Genomic DNA, 16375 nt, shown 5'->3' on the forward strand with positions numbered 1-16375 from the left:
TCCTCGAGTCTCCACGTGGTCGCGATTTTATCGTTTTTTAATAATTAATAACGCAATAAAACTCATCACAGCTCATCAGGAAATTCCAAGTTTCGCGCATTTATATTCACGTCGACGATTCGAAAGGATCCTCCCGAGTCAGTCAAACGTGAATGATTTTTTGCTCAATTTGACGATTCGCTCGACGGATTTCCAAATGAAAATCCCCCGTGACTTTTCGCTCTTCGAAAGTCTTATTTGATAAGAATAATTGAAAGCGTTCGCAGTCGATACGACGTTGATGTTTCGAAGTAGCGAGAGCAACGGTTCAACGCAAGCGAGCGGTCGACCACGTTTTCTTCACGTGGCCACCCACTCTCGTTCTCTCGGACTCGTCGTTTCCACTCGAATGAGCGCGCGTAAGGCGTAAGGAAAAAAACGAGGTTTCAGCTCGCGACATGATCGAACGTCAACCATCGACGATTATTTTGTCGATTCGCAAATATCCTCGATAATCTGTACTCGAAGCATATGGCTCCGGTGATCACGTGATCGCGATCGTGCGAGGCCATCTTTGTGTGTTCGATAAAAGAATAGCCGCCATATTGGCCTCTGTGTGGGCCTTGCGCCCGTTTGGGAATGCGGTCAGACCTGCTTCGGGGTCTTGTTCCTTTTTCCCTTCTTTTCGTCTCTTTTCGCTGCGTACACCTTTCTCCGTGTCTACCTGACTTACGACCGTCCATTCGTCGCTCCTCGGGCTCGGACCAAATCTCCGGGCAACATATTCCACGCTGATTTTCCTCCACGAATTTTTCCATACAAACGTCAATTCCGTCACATATTTTCGTAGATTTGTGCATCAAATTCAAATATTCCGACAAAATGTAATCCCTGCGGTTTTGCTACTCGACCATTTTCTCACGATTCTTGACGATTTTCGGGTTCATCTGTGAAACAAATTTATTAATGATTCGGTACAGATAAGCAAAGAAGTTGCGCAGTGAAACAAGAGCTGGCCCCTGGAAATAGACGGTCGATCTTCGTGGGTGTCCACTCCCCATCACCCACAGAGCCATTCTTATTTTTGGTCGCGTAAATTTATTTTTTACTTCTCCTTCCCACCTTAATACGCTCGACGAACATGGAGCACGTTGAATTTTATTTTCAAATGAAGGAAAAAAAAGACAACTTTATTTTATTTACAGAATCAAAGTTTGCCAATTGAATATCGATTAAATCCATTTCTGCTGGGGAAACGCACTTTGGAAGTCGATGACAAATCGTCCGCTCACGGGCCTGACCTCTTTCCATTTTGCAAGCAGCCTCGCGTACCCCCCAAGGCCGATCAATGAAAGTAAATCTTGCGGAGAGAAGGACTGTGCAGCTATCGATTTTAGAACAAAGTTTAAAATTAATTATGTCATTTTAATGTTACGAAATGACATTTCGGGAGTTTCATTTTATGTCAAATTTGTAATCGAATTCGACATTTTATTTCACTTTTCAACCTTCGATCATCTCTACATTTTTTCACTTCTTTTTTTATTACGTAACAACCTCGCAGCATTTTTCCCTCATGCACATTTGGGCGAGATTGAATTATCGATATTCGAAATGATGTTTTTTTTTTATTTTTCAAGTTTATTCGTCGCGTATATTCCTGGCAGGTGCTTTTCACGTTCGTTTGCTCATTTCTTTAGTCGCCGGAGAGCGGGAGAGACAGAGAAGCGTAGACACGTTTTGTCAACCAATCGAGACGTCGTTAATTTTGTAAATTTGAAGTCTCTGGAACCTTTTGATCCAAACGACTTATTTTACGGATCGTTAATCACGCAGTCGAGCGAGTTATAATAAACGAAAGTACGCCAACGACTCGAGCGCTTTTTCCGCCTGGCAACCAATGATGGGTTCGACTCGAACGACCAAATCACCGAGCGTTTCGTACCAACGTACGAAGCAGTGGAATTTAACATGTTGGAGGAGAATAATTAGCAACGCGATGGTAGTCCGATCGGTGCTTTTGTCTTTTCTGGAACGTTCTCTGGCTCCGTAACGAGATGATAGCTGCGCAGACTCCGTTTATTATTCGCTATTATTAATATCATTTATAAACGCCGTGTCGTTAGTAAATTCTTAAATTAATACTCAGATTTCTGTTAAAGTCTACTGCAGAAAATTCCGTATCCGCACTTCCGGTTGGCTAACCGACACGCAAAACATGTCGAGCCAATCGCGATGGTGCTTCAAAGTCGTAGAGAGCAGCGAAATAAAATTCAAATTTATGCACGTGCTGATTATGAATGTGTTTCTCGAAAGGTCAATGGGAATAGAAGCAATTTGACTCCAGCCGTTCCGACCGACACACTCTATTCCATTACCGGCTTCTCCATATTATTTTTTTTTCTGACGATAGCAACATTCAGAAAATCACAAAACTTTGAAACATTTCCAATTGCGAGTAAAGGGACCGAACAGTCCGGGCTAAACTTGCGACGAGATCTCCTCGTCCATACATTTTTAGGGGCACAAATTACAGCTCGATCTCGCTGTCGTGCCTCTTTAAACTCACTTCTCACCTCGACCCCTTTCCATGAAATCTTGCCCAATCTATTCGCCCACAAACGACGTACACGACTCGCCCGTGTACATGAGAATGTTCAGATCTAGAAAACTGCCCCCCCCCCCTTCCCCCCCCCCCTCCCTCTTTGCTCCGAACGTGTCCTGGAGCGAGATTTGCAATCAAATCGATTTTCATTTCAAATTATTTCTAATGAGGCCAATCTTGAATATATTCACTGTACATTGGGAAATGATTTCCAATCTTTTTCATTGAATTTTGGACTGTCGTAAAGTGCTTTGAAAAGCTATAATTTTAGGGTATTGATTCGTACGAGTTTGACACCGTCGAAAGTCGAGCTTTCAAAATTTCGATTCTACGCTGTTTTCCTTTTCTCGTTCGCGAGAGGGACCGAGCGTGGCTCTCAGTGGCGCGCCACCGGTGCGCCCTTTCAATGAAAAAAATATATGTCTACGAATATCTATATACGTACCTACCGATTGTATGCTTCGGGGTTTTTCAATGCTAAACTTGGTTCGGTTATCGTAACTACGAAAGTCACGAGGCTTTGAAGTCTCGTGAAAAGGGACGAGGAATAATACTCCGAAAAGCATCAAACAAACAAAATGGATCTTAACCACTAAAGGAGCTGTCAATTCTCCATTTTTCACCATCGAAATGAACTCTGTGACAGAAGAAAAGTGTCGGATTGGGAACTAGTGAAACTCTAGCCCGGAATTTCGAAACGTACGAAGATTTCGAAAGGATTCTCAAATATAGTGAAATTGGGGGATAAAGGAATTCTCGTTACTCCAAAGTTCACGCGTCAATTGAATTTCCTTTTGCACTTGGATTTTTGAGATAACAGTGTCAAGTTCATTGGGACCGAAATGTTTGGATAGAATGAACAAACGATTATTGAGTCGCAATCCGTGGTGAGATCTCATCGCTGCTCGGACGTGAAAGTTTCGAGATCGTTTCTCCATCGAATTGTTAATGTTGCTAACAGTTTTTGGTACTCAAAAGTGCGCGGTTCGAACACACGCGAGACAAATCACACTGAGTTTTTTACCTCATTCTCGACTGGTTTCAACGATATCTTCCCTGATGAGGAATCTCCAATGCGCTTGCTCGTCTCTCCCATCCGACGAGAACTAATTTAAGATATTGTAATCTTTCTCCTTCTCTCTCTTTCTCTCTCTCTCTCTCCGGCTGTCTTCATCTCCATCTCTTTCTTCTCTGTGGCACTCGGTTTGCGCCAGTTTGCAAGTTAAAATAGACACGTGAAAGTCGCGCTTATATTTCACACGTTTTCCAACCCTCCCGGTAGTCATCTCGGCTTCGAGTACAATTTTTATCTTCCGCGCGCGGCGTTACGCTTTCTCGAATTTCATCGAGATTCAAAAGGAAAACACGTGTTCATCGATCGGTTGGAAACTGAAGATGAAAAAAGTTTAATTGCGATCGCATTGTCGGATAGAAAGGGGGAGAATTTCGCGACTGAAACGTTGGAACTTGTATTTCAATTTTTCAAAGTTCGAGTTACCACTTCCAAGTATTTTCTTCTTCCATTTTGTATTTTTTTCTACCGAATGCAAAGGAAAAATATTTTATTCTCGTTGCGCATTAATAGTTGGTGAGAAAAGAAAAAGGAGAAAAGAATATTGAAGCCAAATCGACGGTTGGCAAGCAATCGCGAATGGTCGTATAAATAAATTCTGAATCAGTGCAGCTGTGATCTTGTCTCGTGTGTTGCTGTAACCGCCCCGCCCGTGCTTCTCGGCGGTGATACCTCAACCTAGCGCTCCTGAAATCCGAGCCACAATCACTTGAAATTTATCAAAAATTAGTTTAATCGAACACAGTTTGAGAGTCACCGCATGGACGGGGACGCGATTCTTCGATACTTTTTTTTCTCATTTACATTTCATTATCCCAAGAGTGAACATTTCCTTCGGCTCGATGAAAAACTCACGAGACTCTTTACGATAAGTGATAAAACTGAATAGAAGAAACAGTTTTTAAGAAATTTATACACATTAAACGAAGTTATAATCGATGCGAAGCGGAGATGAGCGAAAGAAGAAAAAATGGAGGCGGTGGACGTGCGGAAAGTAGTTCGAGATCACGGAGTCGTAATCGACGTGGCTCTCGAGATCATGGTACACCCTCAATTTATTTATTTATTTTTTTCTATTTTTTTCAACTCAACATATTTGCATTGTTCAGTTTATTTTTGTCGAAGAGAGTTCTTGAGCGGTGCGCGTAGGCTGAATTTATAGGATTAGTAGGTTGCCTTATTTCCATGAGTTTGAGTGGAAAGTCATCCACGAAGTATGTTCACGGGCCGCTGTTTAAAATTATCTCTAACCCGACTGGGGGACCGGCCGGTATATTCACCGTTCTTCCTGCCTTCCCAACCGTTTTTCATTGATGGGGTTAACCTTTTTTCTCTTGAATACATATTCGCTTGAAGTTTTATTTATTTTTTTTATTTACTCAACTATGAATGTTCCGTATGTAAAAAATGGACTGATTTTTCTTAAATATTACGAACTTTGCTCCCTGAAATTGCTGTGAGCAATATTTTTCCAACGACGATGTTACTACTTCTTTGGAACATGATACCAAAAAATAGAATCTTCGATATAACTTGTAAATAATTGTTTGAAGGGAGGGAAATTTATACTGAAAAATTAAGTTGCAAATACTCAACTGCAATTCGCCCATATATTATAAAATCAACCGATAAACGTTCAATCGTATTTGCTACCATTTATACTGATGATTATCGTTTTTTTTTGTGGTAATTAGGTAAAGCCATGCAGAAGCAGAAGAATAAAAACAAGTCGAAACACAAGGATCTTAATCGGAAAGGAGCGGAGAAAGAGGGAACGGACATGGACGCCTTCGTGAATCCGGCGGCAGGTTCAAAGCCGGAAGGAAAGACGCAACAAGACAACAGAAGTCAGGCTCAAGCTGTCCCGGCGCAATTGTCGAGCAAAGATGAGAATGTTATTGTGGATTCATGTAACGTTCGTGAGAGTCCGAAAATCGTGAAAGATCGCGAAAACAATGAAACCAAGATCGAGACGAGTGCCGAGATCGATATTGGGAAAGGGCAGAAAACGAAAAACGTCACGAAGCTCGAGGCAACTAGGGAAAATGTTGGTGCTACGCCATCATCGCTCGTTACTGCACAAGTGTTAAACACCGATGAACAACAGGAATCAACGGCACAAAATAATAAGGAAACGCTCGTTAAAGAAACGACGCCGACGATCGAGGAGAGCGATAATACGACTCGGGGAATATGCGATTTGCCGACAAAGACGAATGACATCGTTGATCATACCAAGGTCCCTGTCAAAGACGAGATCGACGTTGAAACGATAGTCGCACAGAAAAATGAGGAAAATGCTAAAGTTTCGGCTCTGCATGCAACCTCCAATGAGACCACTGAATCTGAAACTCCTGTTATCGAGAAACAGGACGAGGACGAAGTCCCGAGTGAAAATGATGTTGTTAGTACCGCACCTAAAGCTCCACCTCGATTGAAATATCCATACGATGATAATCAATGGAGTCCGATAAACGTCACTGGAAAGCGAGAATATGGACGTGAATTTCTTATGAGACTGCAAAACGATCCGAAAAGTCGGGTGCGACCGAGTAATCTACCGGAAATGGATGTTGTACTCAAAGAGTGCATAAAGGTTCGTTTTTTTCTTCACTCATTCTTGATGGCATGATTGAAAAAAAGCACAATGTCCTTGCTTCACTGTTTCATCAAAACTTTTCTATCGGCAACCGCACTAATTAGTTTTTCTTAATGTTTTCTCTCTATCGAATTCGTTGTCCCCAATTAGATTGTGTTTTTTCTTCGCAGAGCCGGAGTACCGAATTCAGGCCGTTCAAGGACTCGAACGCGGGCCGCCACGACTCGTTGCTGCCTATATTCGCCAAGACGGGTGGTTACAACGCCAAACCGGTTAGTTGAACCTTTCCATTTGCTGTACTGGAACACTTTCACGCATTCAATACACACATGATGTTTCATTTTAAAAATGAAAGTAGTGGACTGAAAAGTCTTTGATAGAAAAACTTCTGTACTGATTATATTTGAGCTTTTCAACGTTTTGCATTGATATTCGAAAAAGCAATTGTAATCAACGAGGCTTTCTTGATTTTTGTTACAGCCAGTGTTAACGAAAAAGAGTTATCAAGGCAAGTCTAAACCGACGAAACCCAATGTGATTCACTTGTCGTTATCGCTTCGCGAAGACGTTAAACTTCGCGAAACGGAAAACGCGTGGCGACCGGCACGCCTCAAGCCCCAAGCTCTCGAGGAGGATGCCAAAACAATAGCACTTTATAAAAAAGTACGGAGCGTATTGAACAAACTGACACCACAGAAATTCGATACTCTTGTGTCGCAAGTCAGGGCATTAGAAATCGATACGCAACAAAAGTTACAAGGTGTCATTGATTTGGTCTTCGAAAAGGTGAGTTCGAACATTTTTTTCCACAGTTTCTTTATCCTTTTTAACGACGTCGTTAAAATTTGAGAATTCGAGCAAACTCTTGAAATAAAAATAAATGAATAAATTGATGAAAATTTTCAACCTGATTCTCTTATGCAAACTTCCTCGACAAATCATTATCGCTCATGCTTGTGTTTGTGTGTTTTTCTAAAGGCTGTTGATGAACCGAACTTCTCCGTCGCGTACGCACTTATGTGCAGTGAACTTCGTCAAATGACTGTTGTTTCTGACGGGAAAAAATCTGAGCCGAGCGACGATAGTCAGCCCAGCGAGCAGCCGGCTCAGCAGCAAGCGGCGGGAGAAGTCAATTTCCGTAAATTAATCGTAGAACGTTGTCAAAAACAATTCCAGAAAAACAATGATGACGAACATGCGAGAATAAGTAAATTGAAGGAAATTGAGGAATGTACAGACCCGGTAAGTTTTAGTTGTATTATTTTTATCACACTCGCTCATCTTGATACACGAATAGACACTTCAATCCCCTTTCATCATATCACTCATAAATCATCTCTCGATTTGCAGGAGAAAAAGAAAGATCTCCAGACGACTCTCGAAGAGTATGATCGTCGACTTCGTGTCCGATCAGTTGGCAACATTAGGTGAGACGATATTTTGAAAACTTATTTTTTAGTACAATGGGTATTTATGAGAAGTTTCTTGTGTAATAACACAAACTAAATAATGTTGATTGAACGGATTTTGTGAACTTTCAATTTACAGATTTATCGGTGAACTTTTTAAGAAAGAAATGCTTACGATAAAGATAATGCATTTCTGCATAAATCATTTGTTGTCGAGTCCCGACGAAGAGAATCTCGAATGTTTGTGTAAATTATTGACGACAATCGGTAAAGCTCTCGCGGAGCGACACATCGCAGTGGGTAATCCCGAAGCCCTTGATCCGTATTTCACTAAACTGTCGAATTTCGTCGGAAAGAAGGGCATACAACGAAAAATAAGCTCGAGAATACGTTTCATGATACAAGACGTGATGGATTTGAAAACCAATAATTGGATACCGAGACGAGACGAGGCAAAACCCAAGACCATGGATCAAATCGAGAAGGAGGCCGAGTGCGAACGTTCGGAAATACAATTAAACAATACACCAATGAACACGCCTAGGAAAGACGATCGAAATAGCGATAGAAGACGAAATCGTGAGTTTCCATCAATTTTTTTATTTGCGTCACAATATTTTTCTATTTATTTATGATGATACACAAAGTCATGCCAGACTGGAGTTTCTGATTAAATTTGATTTGAGAAAAAAATGTTCTGAATACATGTTAATTGTTTTCTTCGGTCTTTCCTCAATTTTTCTTCGAATTTTTAATCATTTACTCTTATGCCTATTTTGAAAAAGGTGGTGGAGGTGGAATGGAAGAAGGTGGATGGAGTCAACCTGTTGGCAAAACCAGACAACAGCCTTATTCTGTAGAAGCAGCTAAATTGAGTACGAAAGCTGTAAGTATTTTTTCAACCGCCATAACTTTTCCACCCTTGAAGAACTAGCAACGAAGTAGCAATTGGATTTATTTTTGTGTTTTCCGCTTCAGGTTGCGCCAAACGAGCTGCGACTAGGAAATAGGAATGCGTATGCATGGGGCGCACAATCGGCAGCTGCGGTCAAAACGTTAACGCCCAATAAATATGCGCTCCTTGATAGCAGCATGCCTGGTGAGATGGACAAACGAACACCCCTGCAAGTTTCTGGGTAAGTTGAAAAAAAAAAGGAGAACGATCAGATCGACTCGAAACGAAAGTAACGATCCAACTTAGGATCATTTTCATGATGATATATTTTTTTCAGACTAGAGTTTCTGAATCTTCTAAAACTACCATGATTAGTAACAAATGTTCTGAAGCTTAAGATTCAAATATTGTTGTACATATCGACCAATGTCAAAACGACCGTCTAACCATGATTTTCGCTGTTATTTACAGGTCTAGATCTACTGGACCCAGAGACTACGGTCGACCTGATTACAAATCTGGATGGGGTAAGAAATGTTTTGACTCATTTTAACACAAGTTTTTATCTATTTTTTATCAATTTATACGCTCACAAATATGATGATAAATATTCGATACTTTGAAAAGCCTCTCAAAAGAAAGAGCGCTTGCTGTTGTTTAGCCAAAAGGATACTGAAAAAATAGAACAAATAAGAATGTTGCATATAAAATATAAAAGTCCGATAGTTTGGATAATACTATTTTTTTTTGTGCACAGAAAACAAAGGATCGCGCTTGGGCAGTCAACACATGAACAGTAGTTCGAGCGGACGAGACACACTCATGGAGAGTGGACGAAGTCAGAGCATATCGATGCCACCGCCATCCATGAAAATGAAACCACAGACTACCTCGATCGTCACTACAAGCAGCAGCGGTAGCGGCTTCAGTAGTAGTCGTAGTAATAAACCTCGCAAAACTGAGGCGGAACTAGTCCGCGTCGTCAAATCAATTACCGATGGTGCTGTTTGCGAGCCCAACATCGATGTTTTCATCAAAGTAAGTCCCCCCCCCCCCCCCCCCAATGCATTCTGCTTCTTTTAAATTACTCGTTATTGAAATTTTGAATTGTCTGGTTCGAAGCATAACGAATATGTTGCTCGCGAATAATTGCACGCTCCTTAGATCCATCTCTGACGATCCCTGAGAGATGCTTGAGTCATTGGCGTGCTAGATTATGCAATACCTTCTTCTCAACCCTTTGTTCTCAGTGTCGAACGATTTCGGTGATTCGAACGTGCGCCGAAATTGCCTTGAAGACTATGAGCAGCTTGAAAAGCGGACATTATTATAATATTTAGACTAAACATTTCAAATGATGTTTGAAAAATCCGAATGATTCATTCTAAAATTTAAAAAATTCTCTTTTCTAGACGACTTTGGAACAATTTCAAGATCTCTTTGACAGTTCGACAACCGAGCTGTTTGTTCGTGAATCCATCAATGGAGTACTTGAGAGAACTGCCGCTGTGCGTCAACATTTCTCTGAATTATTTGCTCACATGGTCAATCACAATATTCTCCCACTTTCGCTCATCCAGACTGAGTAAGTTATTTTTTAAAGCTTATTGTACTGCAAAAATTGAAGCAAACCAGTTGAATCCAAATGACCAAAGAAAAACATTGCATGTTTGAAGTTTGGATTCCAAATCGTTTCCATATTCCTGGCAGTTCTAACTGACTGCAAATTCATAATATCACTATTTTAATATGATGACAAATTAGAGCTAGAGTAAAGTCTCCGAAAAGTGTGAGATTTTGTGTTGTTTAGCCAAAAGGATACTGAATACGTAATATTGATAATGAATACATTGTTACTGAAATGAGAACGAGATTATTTATAAAAATTTGTTTGATTTCAGATTTGAAAAAGTTCTGGAAGTTGCGGACGACCTAGTCATTGATATACCTAAAATCTGGACTTACTTTGCCGAGCTACTGTGTAAGTATTCTCTATGAATATTCAACAATTCTTTTTTTGCATTAAACATTTACAAAATGATGACAATCTTATACCATAGGTGTAAACACAATGCTGGCTATATAAGCTCAACAGGCCTGAAAATTTATGATGAAAGAAATCGTTAGATTTCCGATCGTCTAATGATCTCGTGATTAATGGGTTCGTTTTTTTCCTCCACAGCGAGTATGGTAGTTTCGAATGCCCATCCCCTCGCCGAAATGAAGACCACCGCAGCAATTTTAAAAATTACTGGCAAAGGTGGAAAATTGATGGGTGAATTGCTCGCTAAACTTGCGAGAGATCAAGGACCCAAATGGACGGCGGAAAAATGGGACCAAAGTGGACTCCAATGGAGCGATATTACCGATACGACGTTAGAGAACATCGACGATATCATAAAACAATACGTAAGTATTCCTTGCTTTTGAACATATAAATTGAAGGTTGCTGTTGGAATTATTCAATTCAATTCATTATTTCTTTGATTTCTATTCAGAAATTGGAGTTCCTTAACGGCGAGTGCAAAAGCTCGGACGTAACTTCTTCCGGTAGTCAATTAACGAATGAGCAGATCCACGATCACCTCGTGAAGCTTATGCGTGATAGCGATTTCGACAATATTTGCAGCTGGATACTGGTAAGAATTCATAAATTTGTTTATTATTGCTCGTTTTGCTTGTTCAAATAGTGTATTAACTTTATTGAATAAAAATGATGTTTAATTTGAATTATTCGTGCGTAGGCGAACGTTGGCAACAGAGTAACGCAACCGCATTTTATCAGAACCCTGATGACGGCAATTCTTACCGTTACTGTTGGTACGTATAAAATCGATTATGTACATCCATATTTCGATCTTCATGCATTGAAAATGCAAAGTATAAGGTTTCATGGAATATTCAATTTACTTACAGAGGAACGTCATAAAGTATGGAAGCTCAATGAGAACACTTTCAAAAATCTTCAAACTCTTATAAAGCGTTTTATCGATACCGATGCTGATTTGGAATTGCAATGTCTCTTCGCTATCCAGGCATATGTTCACAAATTGGAGCATCCACCGGGTAAGTCTATTTTCCGCGTACCGAACTTGATTGGTTTCTAATGAGGATTCTGAAAAAACTCTGCCTTACTAATTCGAGTTCTCAAACTTTATTATCATCAAATTTTTGAAAACATTTTCATCTTTGCGCGTAATTTTTTCTTGAAACTATCCGTTTCAATTCCGCTGAAATTTCGTAGTTTATTAATGATTCTACAATATTGGTTTTAGGTTTGTTGTTCAATATATTGACGTCGTTACAACAAAACGATGTACTTTCGGACGATGCATTCCTCACGTGGGAATCGGCCACGGGTGAGTTCCCTGGTCACGCTGTCGCGATAAAAGGATTAACGTCATTTTTCACTGGATTGCGAGAACCCGACAGTGACGATGCGTGAGGTACGGACTATTGGAGCCGTTCGATGTGTGTATAATCGATAAAGTTGGATCGTCGCGAGGGACGAAAGGTTTGAAAATGAAAAAAAAAAAAACAAAAAAACAGAAAACGAAATAAAGGAAAGAAGGGTTCCGGAGAAGGTCAAAAATTTGATTTTTCATGCGATTATGCGAAAAGTGTATGTACTATAGTTTTTGGGATGAACAGGGGGAAACGCGAAAATAACGTGCGAATCAAAGGAGTGTTCTATCGAAATGATGAAACAATTTCAAACACGAAAGAGTGAAAGAGAGAGAGAGAGAGAGAGAGAATGAAAAAAACGTGAAAAAGTTAATAAAAACGATTGCGGTACACCGGAAAACGGCCGTATTTGAAATACGCTATACATAATGAAGATAAAGATTAAACGCTAATTATTATACAGAATTTAATGCAAGATAATATTATTATACATAATTCATTTAAAAATGGTTTAAAGTTTAAATAAAGCGGAAACAACAACAAAATTATGCTCCATGGTCGAAATCATTCGGCGCGTGTGTTTTTTTACACCACGTGCCTGCTACGTGAAACATTGAGACACTGTTCGTGGAGCATGAGGTGGCGCGTAAGAATGCGACGAGAATTTGTTTTCTTCGATTTTTCCAATTGCAAATATGAGATGAAAGGAAAGAGAGAGGGGGAAGAGAATTAACAAATAAAGACAATAGAGTATCGACGTCTGCGGACGCGCGCCGTTTACGAGGATGTATCAGTTGGTACGTATCGCAATCGTGAGTGCGAGAGAGATAACTGCAAATTTCGAAATCGAAATTCTTTGACACAATTTAACCGATTAAAAAAAGACTCTGTCAGTCGATTTTTGCCATCGTTCTGCGTAAGGTGACAGAGCCTTTTTTTAATCGGTCAAACTGTGTAAAAGAATTTCGATTTCGAAAATTCCAAGTGAGGTTAGTCGACTGATCCATGCTCTTAAAGGCATTTAACATCCATCGCAATCCCGCGTAATTTGGAGGTGAATGATTTTTGTGACGTGAAAAAGAAAAACATGTTTATTTTTCCCGAAATGCGCTTTAATTACGATTAAGAAGTTACGACAAAAAATTCGAGCACCCGCATAATTTCACGTGCAAGAATTGTACATGGCAAAACGAAATTGATGATTAATAAATCGACGAAAATCAACAAAAATACATAGGGCTCATATAGACAATATATTTTAAAGAAAACGACAAACAAGAGAAAACCACACGCATACACTGTTGATAATCAAGTCTGAAGCGACACCGAATGTTCTTCCTATTATTATGAACGATTTAAGAAAAAATCATTATTTATAACATTGCAAAGAATAAAATCCTGCGAGATTACCGTATACACACGTATAATCGTATATTTGTTTATTTATACGCATACTCGAAAACACACTGCTTCGTCAGAAAAGTGTTCATTGTTTACGATGATACGTATGACGTTCGCGCGAGAGGAACATGAAAAAATGAATAGCGAAGACGAAAATAAGAGCTGAGTTTTTGTAGTTATTGCACGCTATAAAAATAGGACACGAAAAAAGACGTATTGCGTGCTTAATCGGAGCGATATTTTTTAAAAATAATTAGCTATTTATAGTCAACAGTGATTAAGGTGTGGGTGTGTACGAGAAATTGAGCGAGTGAGAGAGAACTGAGGAAAAACAAAAACCAACGTGAGATATGCGTGTGAAGAAGTGAACAAAAAATAATAGAAACGAAAATGCAAAATCATTTCATGGGTGCGATAATCACGTGGCAGGTACGCGATAGTTGATAGTGCGAATGTCGTAACACGACAAGTAACAAAAACGTAACTTCTTAATGGATAACAATGCGTATACCGAGAAAGAATAAGAAAACGAGAAGACGAGCGGGCAAACTTCAATTTAGGATGTTCTGCACGCAGATTCCTGTAAAAAAAAAATACGTTCAATAATGATAGTCGACTGGATTGTTACTGTCAAACGTAATCCCATCGATCATCTTTTTATAGGCGATACTGCATCATTTATTATCACAGCGCAAGAATACTAGAAGAAATGCTTGCCGTTAAGCTTTTACATCGTTTTTTGTTTTTTGTTTTTTTTTTTATTATTTTTTTCAAACGATCGTAATCGAGACTTTTGAATATCGGAGACCTCGTTTGTTAATTGTTTCTTTGGTCCGGTTCATGGCATTGAGCAATTCTCTCTGCCTCCCCCTCTCTTTCTCTCTCTTTTTCTTTGTATTTTTAAATGCATATAGAGAAAAAAGAGACATTTACTAGAGGGAGGCCTATATCTAATACCACTTGTAAATAATGAATTGATCGCTGCAGCTAAAATCGCTATCGTCGTCATCGGCTGCTCTGCGATTCCATTAGTACACCGATTTGTATACAAAAAAATAACTAATAACTGAAAAAAGCACATAAAACCGGACATCAAGAGACAAAATAGATCGACAGACGCAAATCTTATTGAGTGTTATTTGAGCATTGAATTGTGCGAGCGAGTCTCTCATCAAGAGGATGGATCAGTCGGTATATTGCAACCGTGAGTGCGAGAGAGATAGCTGCAAATTTCGAAATCGATATTCTTTGACACTGTTTTTTGACCGATTAAAAAAAGGCTCTGTCAGTCGATTTTTGCCATCATTCTGCGTAAGGTGACAGAGCCTTTTTTTTAATCGGTCAAACTGTGTCAGAGAATTTCAATTTCGAAAATTCCAAGTGAGGTTAGTCGACTGATCCATACTCTTAATTCGTATGAATGACTATAGTAAGAGTGTGTACGAATATTAGGCAAAAGCGTATAATCGATTGTCGAGATTGTAAAGAATCCATTTTTTTCCTTATTTTCGTTATCTGTTGACTGCCTGTACTAAACGCTATCGGACCTTTGATATTTCAAATGACTATTGTATATCGTTCCGTGTGCATCGTTAGCGAAACACTATACTCGGCCATTTAGCAAGGAAGAGAGAAAAAAAAAACAAACAAACAAAAGCGCAACGGTCAGCAACGAGGAGGGTGGCTGCTGGGGAAACCGGAAGTGAGATAAATCATCGACTGAGTAACTAAGATCTTCGTTTACTTATTTCTTTCATTTTGTTTTTCACGCGAAATTATTGCTCGTTGTTAAAAAACGTTTATTTTCACACCGGCAAATACGCTTTTCTACTACGAAAGACCGCGTGATATTTTACAATAAAAACAATTGAATGAATAATGAAGAAAAAAAAAACTAAATACGGTGATAATTAGTGCGTGCGACGCCATTGTAGAATTTTCGCCTCGTGGCGATTCAAATCTGTGGTGCAAACGCGTCAAGATCCAACGACAAGATCGAAAATCGTTCGTTCGGTCCACGTGAAAAAAATAAATGAATTTCAATAAAAAATGATGATCCTGTCCTCGCGAGACAGCGATCGGGGACGAGATGTGATCTCGAGATTTTTCTCGAACGACGAGAGCACATACCACCTTTTTCATGGAATACACATAATACTCGAGTGTATTCCTGTGCGTTGTGTTTCAAGTTTGAAACGAGACGTGAACGCGCCGTTATGCGAACACTCTCCAGCCCCTTCGATGAGGTGAAAAATTAAAAAAATGAAAAAAAAAAATGAATAAACAATGCGATAGATAATTATACAACTAGGATTATTTATATGTGGGTAAAGACATTGTTAAAAGTAAAGAAGAAATGAAAATTGTGGATAAAGGAGATAACGATTTAAACAAAAAAGTTATAACTGTACATATTAAATAATAGCGGTGTAGCGCCAGACGGATGAGAAAAATGATGAGGAGAAAAAAAAGTAAGAATAAGGTTGATAATACAAGAAAAAAAAACAAAAAAAATACGATTCGTGAGCGCGGCGGGGGTTGATGAAAAAAAAATGAAAAACGCGAGCCTCGTGAATGAACGAAAATTAATGTTTCATCTCTTTTATTTTCTTTGTTAAAAAAAAAACAACAACAACAACATTAATATTCAATTAAATTATATAATTTTTTTCGTTCGCGGGTTATGTAAAATCACGGATGCCGCTTCGTTTCGCAGCTCTGTCGATTACAGGCATGTAATATACATATACATATTCGCAAAACCCCCCATGTGTATATGTATATCGATGGTATAAATATATATAATATAAATAAAGGTAATGTTAAGAACTAAACTGCAACTGAAAAAGTAACACGAAACCGCATACACACATACACTTCTATGATAAATCATATCTATAATAAAAAAAAAAAAGAAAAACAACTCCATGCCAACTTGATTACATTTATTTAACCTCTGATGAGATTATCAGCTCACCCAAGACCCAGGTTTTTTTTTTTTGAATTTTAT

The 16375-nt window shown here is 39.1% G+C and overlaps 1 protein-coding gene and 1 non-coding gene across 7 annotated transcripts in view; both read left to right on the plus strand.

Moving 5' to 3' along the window:
• The window catches only part of LOC122416578 (eukaryotic translation initiation factor 4 gamma 3-like), a 63539-nt gene extending 47340 nt beyond the window's left edge, over positions 1–16199 (plus strand). For 5 of the 6 annotated variants that reach the window (XM_043429670.1, XM_043429677.1, XM_043429646.1 and 2 more), the window contains 17 exons: positions 5351–6252; positions 6426–6527; positions 6736–7041; positions 7234–7497; positions 7606–7682; positions 7804–8243; positions 8450–8550; positions 8643–8800; positions 9031–9086; positions 9317–9597; positions 9972–10144; positions 10461–10540; positions 10742–10968; positions 11058–11198; positions 11304–11379; positions 11476–11625; positions 11835–16199. In XM_043429670.1, the coding sequence (XP_043285605.1) occupies positions 5351–6252; positions 6426–6527; positions 6736–7041; positions 7234–7497; positions 7606–7682; positions 7804–8243; positions 8450–8550; positions 8643–8800; positions 9031–9086; positions 9317–9597; positions 9972–10144; positions 10461–10540; positions 10742–10968; positions 11058–11198; positions 11304–11379; positions 11476–11625; positions 11835–12004 (3704 nt within the window). In that variant the 3' untranslated portion in view covers positions 12005–16199. The remainder of the gene's footprint in view (positions 1–5350; positions 6253–6425; positions 6528–6735; positions 7042–7233; positions 7498–7605; positions 7683–7803; positions 8244–8449; positions 8551–8642; positions 8801–9030; positions 9087–9316; positions 9598–9971; positions 10145–10460; positions 10541–10741; positions 10969–11057; positions 11199–11303; positions 11380–11475; positions 11626–11834) is intronic. The other variant, XR_006262133.1, reaches the window with a different exon arrangement.
• LOC122405652 (small nucleolar RNA SNORA53) lies at positions 9710–9885 on the plus strand. Its single transcript, XR_006259800.1, has one exon. It is a non-coding gene; the product is annotated as a small nucleolar RNA SNORA53 (small nucleolar RNA).
• Positions 16200–16375: the final 176 nt, after the last annotated feature.

This window comes from Venturia canescens, chromosome 1 (genome assembly GCF_019457755.1).
Source record: "Venturia canescens isolate UGA chromosome 1, ASM1945775v1, whole genome shotgun sequence".
In the NCBI taxonomy this organism is placed as follows: domain Eukaryota; kingdom Metazoa; phylum Arthropoda; class Insecta; order Hymenoptera; family Ichneumonidae; genus Venturia; species Venturia canescens.